Source organism: Rana temporaria, chromosome 12 (genome assembly GCF_905171775.1).
Source record: "Rana temporaria chromosome 12, aRanTem1.1, whole genome shotgun sequence".
NCBI lineage: Eukaryota > Metazoa > Chordata > Amphibia > Anura > Ranidae > Rana > Rana temporaria.
Genome location: NC_053500.1, coordinates 129,298,175 through 129,312,623, shown reverse-complemented (window position 1 = coordinate 129,312,623; position 14,449 = coordinate 129,298,175). Strand labels below are relative to the sequence as shown.

The window sequence follows — 14,449 nt, the reverse complement described above, 5'->3', positions numbered from 1 at the left end:
TAAACATTTTTGTGTTTTTTATTTAAACTTTTTGCTAATTTAATTGCTAACTGCAACCTTGAATTAAACAAGTAATATCAGAAAAGACCATAATAGGCTTGATTTCCATTAAATCCGCCATATAAGGGGGGAAGAAAATGGTGATAGAACATAAAGCCTTTGAGAGTCTTTCTCTGCAATAACACAGATGGAAATAGTTGACTTAAATTACAGACATGTACATTTTCTAAATGGCCACTGTAATTTCACTTCGACAAAAGAGGAAAATAATTATTTTCTTTTATATATCCAGTTGTAAGAGAACAACAACTGAAGAGTCCAAGGCTTTGATTCATCTGTAAGTTTTTGCAGCAATTTCTTATTGACGAAAAAAAAAAAAAAAAGGAAAATATTGGACAAGTGCACTTTAATGTGCTTAAAAGGAAATCTTCCACCTAAATACAACGTTTTTGTTTTTTAAAAAAAGCTAATTAATTTGTTCTGCAAGTAATGGTTTATTTTATCTTTATATACTTTAGAAAATCATCACTCTTGTATACGATGGGTGGGCAGGCTTTCCACAACGCCTGACGTCAGTGCTTCGTGAATTATGGAGTTACGGTGAGAGGGAAGTCGGAATCAAAGGCTTAAGCTGCTGAAAAGCCGTCTAGCTGTGCTGACCCCGAACATAGACATTATAATAAAAGTCACACACAGTGCTAATTGTTTAAAAGCACTGGTTGCATTATAAATATGTATTGCATTGGCATTAGAAGTTCATTGATTAACCTTGTTATATAATGTGGACAATTGTGCTATTAAAGGAAGGCAAGTGTTGCAGAGTCCGAGGAGTGCCTGGTCTTTGTTAGGAATCCCCACAAGGAGATCTAGAATTTGTCATTCAACATTAAACATCTCCAGTTCAGAAGGATAAAGGCCTGGTTCACACTACTGCGATGCAACTTTGATGTGATTTACAGGGTGATTATGTGGTGCGGTTTTGCATACTCTACAGAGCCAAGTTGCACAGTGAACCGCACCAAAGTAGTGCAAGAACCTTTTCCATAATCGCACTTTTTTGAGCTGCAATTATTTGAATGGGCACCATTGAAAACAATGAGATTGCCAGCCCTGGCACCCTCATACATGTATTCTGGACATGTCCTAACATAAGACCTATGTGGACGTCACTGGAGCTGGTGTTGAGGGAAGTGTTAAGTTTCCCTTTAACGTTGACCCCCCAACTGGCTATCCTCAATCTGACCATTGACGACATACCACCTCCTTTGCAGCTAGTGACATCTCACATCTTATTAGCAACCAAACTTCTCATTGCCAGAAACTGCAAATCTAATGTCATCCCCTCGGTATCAGACATAGTGAAACTAACACACAACCACTACACGTATGAAACGATCCTTGCTCGCAGAAAATGTTCCGGCCCCACACTACTGACGTATTGGAAGCCATGGCGACTCTGGTATGATACTAAGTGGAACCACTGATACTTCTTTGAATGTACTGTTCTAATCTGGATGCTCTCCAACCCCCCCTCCCCCTCCCTCCCTTCTTGCTCAAGACCCTTTCCACCCAGTTCACCCTACTGGTATATATCTTATAATCATTTCTGGTAACCCCTACCATTTGTATGTTCTATAAAGTACCAATTATCTTCCCCCGTTATCTGTTTGCTTCTATCTGTATGTATTTATACACTTGAACTCTCTATTGTATTCTACAGTGATTGTAACCTGTTGACTTTGGTGTTACCACACTGATGATGTACTGCATACTTGAATACTCAATAAAAACTATTTGAAAGAAAACAATGAGATTGCCCTTGTCATGCGATTCTGTGCACCTCAAGTCACAGCGGAAGTGGCATTAGTGAGAAATAGGCCTAAAAATTGGCCTTAATCTTGACATAGTGGGAGATAGCCTATCTTAGGAGTGACTAGGCAGAAAGTGTTAACTTCAAAGCTAAACCGCCCCACCCAGGGTGCCGTCCCACTGACTATATCCTCTCAGCCTGCACCAAGCAGTTCAGTTCGTAGCAAGCAGTACAAACTTTAAAAAAAGAGAGGGGTGGGTGCTGTGTCCATCCATGAACTCAGAGAAAGAGATTTTACGGTGAGCCTAAAATCCTATTTTCTCTTTCGTTCATGGATGGACACAGCCTTAATCTCGACATAGTGGGACGTCCCAAAGCAGTGTCAAAATGAGGGGGTGGGAAGGATAAAATTAAACTTCACCCCAAAACAAAACAGAGCTCCTCAACTGAGGAGTTGTAACTCTAAACAGCCGCCTGCAAAACTTTGCGGCCGAAGAAGCATCCGAAGATGCACTCACATCAACTTGTAAAGTTTAGTGAAAGTGTGACCGGGCGACCAGGTCACCGCTTTACACACCTGGCAAACAGACGCTTGATGTCAGGAAGCCCAAGAGGCACTATTGCCCTGGTTAAATGCATCGTGACAAGGAGGCGCCCGACCCTTTATGGCGTAGCCTGATCAGGATCTGTCGGATCCACCTCAAAATGGCGGCCGATGAGACCGCTGGGCCCTTCTTGAGACCAGCCACCGAAACAGTGAGTCTGAACTCCGGAACGGAGCAGTAACAGACAAGTATATTCTCAGAGCTCGGACAACTTCCAAGGGATGCCACGTCGTCTCCTTAGGATTCGACGGATGAGGACACAAGGATGGTAGTACAATATCTTCCTTGAGATGGAAGGTCGACATGATCTTTAGGAAGAAAAAAGGCTGCGGATGCAGCACCACCTTATCCTTGTGAAAGATCAGATAGGGAGCCTTTAATGACAAGGCTGCCAGCTCAGAACCTATCTTGACTGACCTAACCAAAAGGACTACTTTCTAAAAAAGTGTCAACAAGGGAACTTCCCTAATGAAATGGTGGTTTTTGAGGCACCTAGAGGTCATGCTGTTAAAGCCATTGACTGTAAAGCAGGATGACCTATGGGACCTTGCGACAGCAGGTCCTCTCGTAGCGGTAGACGCCAAGGTGCGTCTGCTATTCAAATCCCCACGGAGGTAGTGGAGGATGGGCCGGAGGGGCCACATGCCGAACCCCCTGCAGCGACTGTAAAGCAGGATGCAGTATGGGACCTTCCAAACTAACAGCCTCCAAGCCTTGGGCCTGAAGGGAGCCATGTCTTCCTAGACTAGGCAGAAAAAAAACCTGAACTGCTTGGTGCAGGCTGAGAGGATATAGTCAGTGGGACCGCACCATGGGCGGGGCGGTTCAGCTTTGAAGTTAATACTTTCTGCATATTCACTCCTAAGATAGGCTATCTCCCACTATGTCAAGATTAAGGCTGTGTCCATCCATGTACGAAAGAGAAATCAAATGTTACATAAACAGTACGATACATTTTGTAAACACCATTAAATCAGTTTAGTTGTCCAGCAAAGGTGGCAGGTAGAGAAGTGGGGGGTAACCATTTAACACTAGTTTTCGGTGGCATTTTCTTTAATATGGTTTGGGAGTGCCCACCTATTAGAGCTTTTTGGTCAGAAGTTACGGCAGTGGCGGCTGGTGCTCAAAACAAACTAAAAAAAAAGAAAACTACTCAATTACAGCCACTGTGCCCATCAAACGCTGCCTATGTGCCCATAGAATGCAGCCACTGTGCCCATCAAATGCAGCCACTGTGCGCCACTGTGCCAAACGCTGCCACTGTGCTAAACGCTGTCAGTGTGCCCATCCTATGCTGTCAGTGTGCCCATCCTATGCTGCCACTGTGCCTATCCTATGCTGCCACTGTGCCAAAATCCTGCCAGTGTGCCCATCACATGCTGCCAGTGTGACCCCTGCCTGCTTGTCATCTGCCCAGCACTTAACCTATCTTGGTGGGGCAGCGGGTGACCTCGACGAGCGGGGTCCTTCATGCATCTCCTGCTGTCCTCTCCTCCTGATAGGCGTCATATAGCATACCTCGCGAGTGCGGCCTGCGGGTCCCGGGAACTCGATGTTCCCGGGAGTCCCGCGATTGCGGTTGGCAAGAGCAGAACAGGGGAATGCCTTTGTAAACAAGGCATTCCCCTATTCTGCCTAGTGACACTGTCACTGATGACCGTTCCCCTTTGATCAGGAACGGTCATCAATGACGTGTTATGTGTAGCCACGCCCCCTAACAGTAAGAATCACTTCTTAGGGAACACTTAACCCCTGCAGTGCCACCTAGTGGTTAACCCATTCACTGCCAGTGTCATTTTTACAGTAATCAGAGCATTTTTGTAGCACTGATCGCTGCTTAGGAGGCAAGTGCTTTGTGAATACAGCACTTGCCTCTCTGACTTACGGCAGTGTAGCGTAAATACGATACGATACGCTGCGCCGCCGTAATAATGCGCGCCCCTACCTGAATCCGGCCCAATAACTTTTGCGCAAACAAATCAATAAACGCGTATTGCGATTCTTTTACCAAAATTATGTAGAAGAATACGTATCGGCCTAAACTGTGGAATTTTTTTTAAAAATGTATATATTTTTTGGAGATATTTATTATAGCAAAAAGTTAAAAATATTGAATTTTTTTCAAAATTGTCGTTTATAGTGCAAAAAAAAAAAATCGCAGAGGGGATCAAATACCACCAAAAGAAAGCTTTATTTGTGGGGAAAAAAGGACGTCAATTTTGTTTGGGAGCCACGTCGCACAATTGTCAGTTAAAACGACGCAGTGCCGAATCGCAAAAAGTGCTCTGGTAAGGAAGGGGGTAGATTCTTCCGGGGCTGAAGTGGTTGTAATCCATTACATATACCCAGTGAAGTGACTGGCCTCAGGTCGTACACAGAAATTAAAAAAATTACTCGCATACATATTTAGAAAGCGGTTAAAAAAATAAAATAATCTATTGCCTTTACTAAAATCTTCTTTTACATGGAAAGCTGCATCATGATTTGCTGTCACAATCTTCACCTGTGGTTTTATTCTGACCTTTACCGTTCATAGGAAGTATATGAAGTCGCCTCTTGAAAAAGATGCTCGCACAATTTCCTGCCATTGGCTCCCGCTGTTTCTGCTACTCATTTTAAAACTGTGACATGCCAGCTGCAGGGAGCCAACAAAGTCTATTTTCTCATTATGAAAGCCAATACCCTCCTCAGCTCTGGAAAAATCATATACAATTACCCATCTGACACCTTTAACCAATGCTTCCAGCTTTCACCAGGATAGGAAAATAAATAAGAAAATCGCTTTAATTTTCTGATAAGCTAAACCGTTGTTTCATTCATACTAGATCAATCAAGATCGGATGGCTAGGGTGGAAAATTATTCTGAAGTCATAAATCATTTTTGATAGGAAACTATTTTAGATTCAAATTAAAAATACATTTAAAACCCTCAAAATTACCCTTGGAGCATGTAAAGCCCAAACTTTTATTCATATCATTTTGCATAGTGTAGGACAGTGGTCTCCAAACTGTGGCCCGAGAGCTGAATGCGGCCCTCTGCTTGCCTTTATCCGGCCCTATTCCTCCCACTGATGACACTACTCTGCCATCTGACACTGACAATGGGCCACCATTTCTCCCACTGACACCAGTAATGGGTCCCCATTCCTACCTTTGATGACCACGATAGGCCACTATTCCTCCTAATATCAAATGTGGCAATATTTACTCCCACTGATGCCTGGAAAATTGTAATCCCACTGGTCAAAGTCCAGCCCTCCTAGAGTCTAAAGGACAATAAACCGGCCCTTTGTTTAGAAAGTTTGGAGACCCCTGGTGTAGGAGATGCTCAAGAACTGGTTATGTTTTTTGTTGCCGGTGTACCGTTGTGTTGATTTCCCATTACTTCATGTCCCAGAGACACAACAGCAAATACACTATGGCCCAGATTCACGAACGACTTACCCCGACGTATCTTCTTATACGCCGCGCAAGTTCTAGGATGCGCCGTTGTATCTATGCGCCGTATTCTTAAAACCAGATACGCCTGAATTCTGGCTCCATCTGACCGACGTAAGTCTCCTACGCCGTCGTATCTTGGGTGCATATTTACGCTGGCCTCTAGGGGCGCTTCCATTGATTTACGCATCGAATATGTAAATGACTTAGATACGCCGATTCACAAACGTACTTGCGCCCGTCGCAGTAAGCTATGCCGTTTACGTAAACGTACGTCCGGCGTAAAGTTATCCCTCATAAAGCAGGGGTAAGTCATGTTATGGTATGGACATCGGAACAGCCGTCGGATTTTACGTCAATTGCGTAAGTCGTACGTGAATGGGGCTGGGCATAGGTTACGTTCACGTCGTACGCATTGAGCCGTCGTATCTTAAGGAGTATATGCAACGTGATTCTGAGCATGCGCGCGCATGCGCCGTTCGTTCGGCCATTTATTTACATGGGGTCACGGTTCATTTTAATACAACACGCCCACTACCTTCCAAATTTGAATTAGGCGGGCTTACCCCGGCCCATTTACGCTACGCCGCAGTAACTTAGGGAGCAAGTGCTTTGTGAATACTGGTCTTGCCTCTCTATACTGGCCCTATATTGTCAAAAGTATTGGGACACCTGCCTTTACACGCACATGAACTTTAATGGCATTCCAGTCTTAGTCCGTAAGGTTCAATATTGATTTGCTATCTAAAAGCCATCACAGCGGCTTGATTGCTTTTATAGGTGGTGGGAGAGGATGTTTTCCCCCTCTCCGGTGCTTCTCTGGGCTCGCCCATGCAATTGGGGAGCCGGAGAATGAATCTGTCAGTAGAGCGGTTTACCATAGAGCTGGCCATGGACCAAATGGTCCCTGGGCATCTCTATGACCCTCAGGCCTCGTACACACGATAGGTTAACCAGAGGACAACGGTCCGACGGACCCATAGGTTATTTAACCATCGGTTAAAAAAAAGCCAACTTGCTTTAAAATTTAACCGATGTATTGCTAACCGATAGGTCAAAACCGATCGTTCGTAGGCACAAACATCGGTTAAAAATCCACGCATGCTCAGAATCAAGTCGACGCATGCTTGGAAGCATTGAACTTCGTTTTTTTCAGCACGTCGTTGTGTTTTACATCACCGCGTTCTGACACGATCGGTTATTTAACCTATGGTGTGTAGGCGTGACTGACCATCAGTCAGCTTCATCGGTTAACCTATGACAACGGTTCTTCAGACCGTTCTCATCGGATGGACTGATTGTGTATACAAGGCTTCAGAGGCCGAAAGTGACGTCATGATGTAAACGCTGCCATTTTTTTTTTGCTAGAAAGCCAGAGATCGAGGAGAGATGTGGGGACTTATAGACTGCAGATCTCTTCGTAAAGAGGACCTGTCATACTCTGTTCCTATTACAAGGGATGTTTACATTCCCTGTAATAGGAATCAAAGTGAACAAAAAAAAATTATGGGAAAGTGTAAAAATAAAAAGAAGATAAACAATATTTTTTTTTTTAAAGCTCCCCTGTCCTCTCGTCCTTGTACACAGAAGTGAACGCATACATAGGTTGTGCCCGCATATATAAACGGCATACAAACCCCACATGTGAGGTATCGCTGCAATGGTTAGAGCAAGAGCAATAATCCTAGCAGTAGACTTCCTTTGTAACTCTAAACTGGTAACCTGTACAAATGTTTAAAGTGTTGACTATGGAGATTTTTAAGTACTGTAGTTTAGCGCCATTCCACGGGAGTGTACAAATTTAAAGCGTGACATATTTGGTATCCATTTACTCGGCGTAACATCTTTTACGTTTTACCAAAAAATTGGGCTATCTATTGTGTTTCTTTACATTAAAATTAATTTATTTTTTCCCAAAAAAAATATTGAAAAACTGCTGTGCAAATACCGTGAGCCAAAAAATTATTTCAACAACCGCCATTCTATTACCTAGGGTATCTTTTTATATATATATATATATATATATATATATATATATATATATATATATATATATATATATATATATATATATTTAATGTTTGGGGGTTCCGAGTACTTTTGTAGCAAAACAATTATTTTCTTTACATGTTGGAGAGAAATGCCAGAATTGGCTTGGGTGGCAAGTGGTTAATTTTTAAATGCAGGGTTTAATAACATTAAAGTGGAGTTTCACCCATAAATATAACATTACATCAGTAGTTTTAAAAAAATGTCATTAGTCCTTTACGAATTTTTTTTTTTTTTTTTAGATGCCTTCAAAGTGTTGTTGTTAGGCAGAATAGTTAATCTTCCCACTTCCTGCACCTAGGTGCTTAATGCTTCCTAACCTACACCGCACAGACTCCTGGGAATGTAGTGGGTGTAACTTTCCAGGAGTCTGTGCACTCCCCAGTCTCAAAGAATCATGTGACTTGGACAGCACAGGTGCTGAAACCTGATCTGACACTGCTTGTGCGGCACTGAGCATGTGCGAGATCTGCAAGGCTGAAATCCAGGAAGTCATACAGTCTGGCTTCATGATGCCCACACTTAAGATGGCCCCAGTCAATTTCTATTTTATAAAGTGTCTAAATGCTGTAACAACCTAACAAAACGGACCTTAGTTTACAGACTAACTTTGCTAGAATACATTAAGCTTGTGTATTACAGGGGTGGGTATTTATATTTAAAAAGTGAAATTGTGGCCGGAACTCCGCTTTAAGAAAATTTATGTTTTTAGGATTCCTTTTGCCTCTAAGTCAAGGACACATACATCAGAAAAGGAAGAAAAAGGAAGAAAAGAATCAAAAAAGTAAGCTTGATGTGCTGAGGGGGCACCTATGTGGGCATGCTCCCAAGGTGTGTTGAGTGTGTCCATAGACACACACAGTGCGGCTTAGCCATGCTTCCGCTTGGTCAGTTACAGCTACTAGTAGATGGGAAAGCAAGAAAAATATCACGAGTCACATTGATGGTCAAGTTCCAACCCTGTAGCTGTCCATTACTTGGTAGCAAATCACTAATCTGGGGCAAGCATCCAGCAAGTGAATCAGAACTAGAACTGCTCACCTGCAAAGGGATTGTGGCTCACTGACTGATAGATGGGAAAGCAAGGAAAAGCATGGTTTCCTTTAAAAACAGGTCAATAATGGCAGTTCCAATTATTTCTTTACCAATATCCAAAAATTAAACAGCTACCAACTGTAAAGCAATATTCAGATTTTACACTGGACAGGCTTTACTTTTAAAAATTCTAAATAATAACTCACCTCTACAAACTGCAGCAGTTTTTCTGTGGAGACTTCAAAGGTTTTGCGTGTCATCTCTGATTTGCGCAACTGACAGTCGAGGACGGTGATCCTGCGCTTTAAATCCTGAACATTGTCCTGAACAGAGAACACAAAGAAAATTGTGCTTACAAAGTCTGCACATATATAAGAAAGGCCAGCACCATGTATGACCCATCCAAACACTTTACTGAACTGAAACGTCTCATAGTTGCTGTTTTGTTGTGCTCTGTGAGGGTTAGGCAGGGCCTGATATTAGAAAGTGATGTGCAGACCTCAGCACTGCTTTATATAATCTGGCATTAACGTGTTACCTACTATATATAATTAGAGTTGGGCCGAAACACCTTCCGGTTCAGTTCGGGACAGAAATTTTACTGTTCGCCCTTAAAATCCCGGGGGGTACTTATGCCCTTTCAGGGTTTGTTCCAAAGATGCTGCTTGCAGGACTTTTCCTAACGTCCCGCAAGTGCACCGCCCCAGTGTGAAAAGACACACTGAAATGAATGGGAGGCGGTTTTTAGGCATTATTTAGAGGCTATTTCTAGCGCTAAAACACCGAAAACCGCCACAGTGTGAAAGAGGTCTAAGGATTTCTAAGAGCGTGGCATAATTTCAACCATTAAAACCATATAGCTTGTCTGTAGAGCTGAAGCTATTAATCCATAAATAGGTGCCATCTTTCTTTATCATTCTTTTCATTTCACACATGTCATTTCTTCCTTGAAGACTTGCTAAGCACTCAGCAAAATGGCAAACAGTTCAGAATATATATAATTATTATCACTTCACATGTGCTCTGTAAAGCTGAAGATACACTTTGAGTCGTAGTATAAACGCACCTGCCTCATAACGCTTCCTTACCATCTAAAACATTTTTATGTACTCATAAACCTTAAAAGGGAATGCCCTCTAGCAAAATAGGTGCATGTGTAATTAGAGAGCATTGTAAAGAGAATTCTCGTTATATTTACATCCACTGGGGCAAAGGAAAAGTGTCTGTTTTGCACACAACAACAAATGTTAAGCCCAACTACAGCTCAAGAGCAAAATTTACCAATCAATTTCCTAGTATGCAAAACAAAGAAAAAAGCTCTGGCTGTAATACCTTCTCTCTAGCTCAAAACTGAGGATCCAATTTTGGAGACCCATGGTGTGCTGATGACATCTCTCCCTCCGATTGTTCACAGTACCAGATGGTGGTCACTTTTACAGGAACGTGTGCGTTGGGAATAGTGCATTGGAATTGTTGCCATCTCTGGCTCTATCCCCAGCAGACCACACATTTGCGATCCAGCTACAGTCCCCTTTTCAGGTTAAAGCGGGAGTTCACCCATTTGTGTTTTTTTTCCTCTTTTCCCCATAGCTGGATGCTCGTTTTGTCTAGGGGAATCGGCTATTTGTTTTAAAATATGAGCAGTACTTACCGTTTTCGAGATGCATCCTCTCCGTCGCTTCCGGGTATGGGTCTTCGGGAGCGGCCGTTCCTTCTTGATTGACAGTCTTCTGAGAGGCTTCCGACGGTCGCATCCATCGCGTCACTAGTAGCCGAAAGAAGCCGAACGTCGGTGCGGCTCTATACTGCGCCTGCGCACCGACGTTCGGCTTCTTTCGGAAAATCGTGACGCGATGGATGCGACCGTCGGAAGCCTCTCGCAAGACTGTCAATCAAGAAGGAACGCCCAGTCCCGCAGCCCATACCCGGAAGCGACGGAGAAGATGCATCTCGTAAACGGTAAGTACGGATCATATTTTAAAACAACTAGCCGATTCCCCTAGACAAAACGAGCATTAATCTAAGGGGAAAATGTGTTCTCCATGGGTGAACCTCCGCTTTAAGCAACAAAGTAATTTGACCCGAAAGTGGACCTGGAGTGGGAAAAAGGGCTTGAAGAACCCACCCCCTGAGGGGATGTCATCAAAATGCCCATTGCTCATAGAACCAAACAGAGCAGGGCAAGCCCACCACCTGAGGAAGAGGACCTGTGAGGGCAGGAAACTGAAGGGAGTTGGAGCAACCTGGAGTTACGCTTCAAAACATACACTCACCGGCCACTTTATAAAAAAGGTACACCTTGCTAGTACCGGGTTGGACCCCCTTTTGCCTTCAGAACTATCTTAATTATTTGTGGCATAGATTCAACAAAGTGTTGTAAACATTCCTCAGAGATGTTGGTCTATATTGACATGATAGCGTGACGCAGTTGCTGCAGATTTATCAGCTACACATCCATGATGCAAACCTCTTCCAACACATTCCAAAGGTGCTCTCTATTGGATTGACATCTAGAGACTGTGGAGGCCATTTCAGTACAGTGACCTCATTGTCATGTTCAAATCATCTCACCACAGTTTTTTTGATCTTTGTGCATTATCCTGCTGGAAGGAGCCATCAGAAGATGGGGACACTGTAGTCTTAAAGGAATGGACACAGTCAGCAACAATACTGAGGTAGGCCGTGGCATTTAAACAATTCTCAATTGGTACTAAGGGGCCCAAAGTGTGTCAAGAACCATTATACCACCACCAGATTGAACTGTTGATACAAGACAGGATGGATCCATGCTTTCATGTTGTTTACGCCAAATTCTGACCCTACCATCTGAATGTCGAAGCCGAAATTGAGACGCATCAGACCAGGCAACGTTTTTCAAATCTTATATTGTCCAATTTTGGTGAGCCTGTGCAAATTGTAGCCTCAGTTTCCTGTTCTTAGGGGAATTCAGCCCTCTGGTGTTCCATGACAAAATGTTAAGGGAAGACATGGGTACTGAAATAAACGTGAGAGTTAGGATCATGAGGTTTGGTCACCCACTGACAGAGCTGCTGGACCCAGAAGGGACAGAATAAAAGGCAGTGTAATGCTGAAATATCAAATATGGTTTCAGGTAGGCAAAAGGTCATGCAACATAAAACAAATGAGACATATAAACAAACTAGCCCCTACAGAGCAACATTCCCCCCCATCCCATCGATCCCCCTGAAATTGAGAAGGGTCTCCATCCCAACACCAAATCAGCATGCTGGCTGCAAAGGGGGGTCCTGTGCAAGAAGCGAGCATCACCCCTCCCGACAGTATCTGGGGGATTCAATCAAGCGAACCAGTTCTCAGCTCTGTAGGCATCCGCTGGGGTAGTGAAAGTGCTTAAAAAGGGACATGGCATAGAAAAGGAGGAGCTTTTTAGTTACCCATCAGCAAGCAGTAAATGTGATCCAGCACATAAAATTCAATATTAAAGTGTCCTCTGCATCACCACATAATAAGAAAGGAGAAGTTACTGTTCAAACCTCCTGACATTGTCAGGGACACTTACTTAGGTTTCAGTAAATTAGTTAACAGGGCACAACCGGTGCAACATGGGCCAATAATCACTCAACAGCCTGTTTAACATTCCAAACTTAGTCCTACCACAGCATTCCCTGCATTCCCTGGAACTCTAGTTAGGTGGCCAAAATTGAAGAACGGTAGAGAAAGGAAAAGGGAGAACAGAGAGTCAGCGGCATAAAATTAAGGCATAAAGGCATTTCTCAAAAGGCACAACAGGTGCAAGTGAGGCGACCAGCTGGTCTGTAGAGCCTCTCTATGAGGTAAGGCTAATGTGGCTCAGTGCCTTAGGTCCAAGTAGTAGTCTATAACAAATGTAGCAGGGGGGTTAAAGCCAAAAACTCACGGGTTTCCGGATCAGAGGACAGGTGGCAGGGAATCAAGCCAGGCAGAAGCCTCTCTCGGCGAGTTGAAAATGGTGGTCATCTTTCCGTCTTGGACCCGCAGGCGTGCTGGGAATAACACACAGTAACGGATGTTAGGGGCCCTCATCGCCACCTTTACCTGGTTAAACAATTTCTGTTTCACAGAGTAATCCAGGAATATCTGTAGCTTGTTGTTCTGGAAGCGTAGGTCTCCAAGGACCCTAGATGCACTGGAGGTCCAGGATTAGGCGAGACTTGATGCGCCCAGTCCACCTCATAGTGGGGAGACAGGCTAACATCAGGTAGGAGATAACGCATGTCTTCCACAAAGCAAATCGGATTCACCCCTTCAGCCTCCTCAGACAGGCCCACGATGTGGAGGTTATTCTGCCTGCTCCTGTTTTCCGCATCCTCAGCCCTGTACTCTAGAGTGGTGCTCGTCCATGTCCTGCCTCAGAAGACCAACGTCCATCTGTACTGCCTCAATTTTGGCTGTAAGCATGGCCTGGCAAGTCGTTATTGCCGCCATCACGTCTGCCAGCCAGGGCTGCTGGGAATCAGCCCACACCATGGGGCCCGCCTGTTAAGGCCATGTGTGAGCTGCACGTAGAACGGTTCTCCGTCCTGGGCGTGGGACAGTGGTGGCGAGTCCTCTATAATCGGTGGGAAATTAAGCTTTTTCCCCTTACCGAAAGCTGTGCCCGAAGATCTGCGCCTCATTCAGGTGGCTTAGCAGTGTAGACTGAGGAATTACACCCACAGGATCTGGATAATAGTGGCGTAGTGGTTAGCAAATTCAGCTAGCAGCAAAAAGGGTCTGCTGGTTCGAATCCTGACCACGGCACCATCTGCCTGGAGTTTGCATGCTCTCCCTGTGCTTGTGTGGGTTTCCTCCAGGTACTCCGGTTTCCTCCCAAACTCCAAAAGACATGCTGGTAGGTTAATTGGATCCTGTCTAAATTGGCCCATGTATGTATGAATGTGTGTTAGGGACCTTAGGTTGTAAGTGCCTTGAAAGTAGGGACTGATGTGAATGTACAATGTATATGTAAAGCGCTGCATAAATTGACGGCGCTATATAACTTGTAATAAGTAAAAAAAATTCCATCCCAGCTAACATGGCAAAGTGAACAAAATCCAAATTCTTTTCTGAGTCAATGGTGATATGCAGTTTGCTTATGCTTGGTACACACTAAGGGCCAGATTCATCGAGATCTGCGGCGGCGTAACGTATCGTCTTTACGTTACACCGCGGCAAGTTTTCAGCGCAAGTGCCTGATTCACCAAGCACTTGTGTGTAAACTTACGGCGGTGTAACGTAAAGCCGTCCGGCGCAAGCCCGCCTAATTCAAATGGGGCGTGTACCATTTAAATTAGGCGCGTTCCCGCGCCGAACGTTCTGCGCATGCTCCGTTAGGAAATTTCCAGCCGTGCTTTCCGCAAAATTACGGTGCCCCAACGTGTTTTTTGAACGGCGACGTGCGTAACGTACTTTCGTATTCCCTGACGTCTTACGGAAAAAAAAAAAAATAATGAAATTCGACGCGGGAACGACGGCCATACTTTAAACATGGCTGTTCTAAATGTAAGCCATGAAA

The 14,449-nt window shown here is 44.1% G+C and overlaps 1 protein-coding gene across 4 annotated transcripts in view; it reads right to left on the bottom strand.

Moving 5' to 3' along the window:
- STXBP4 (syntaxin binding protein 4) overlaps window positions 1-14,449 on the bottom strand; it is a 111,294-nt gene that overhangs the window by 51,180 nt on the left and 45,665 nt on the right. For all 4 annotated transcript variants that reach the window (XM_040330680.1, XM_040330677.1, XM_040330679.1 and 1 more), the window contains one exon: window positions 9,144-9,260. In XM_040330680.1, coding sequence (XP_040186614.1) covers window positions 9,144-9,260 — 117 coding nt within the window. The remainder of the gene's footprint in view (window positions 1-9,143; window positions 9,261-14,449) is intronic.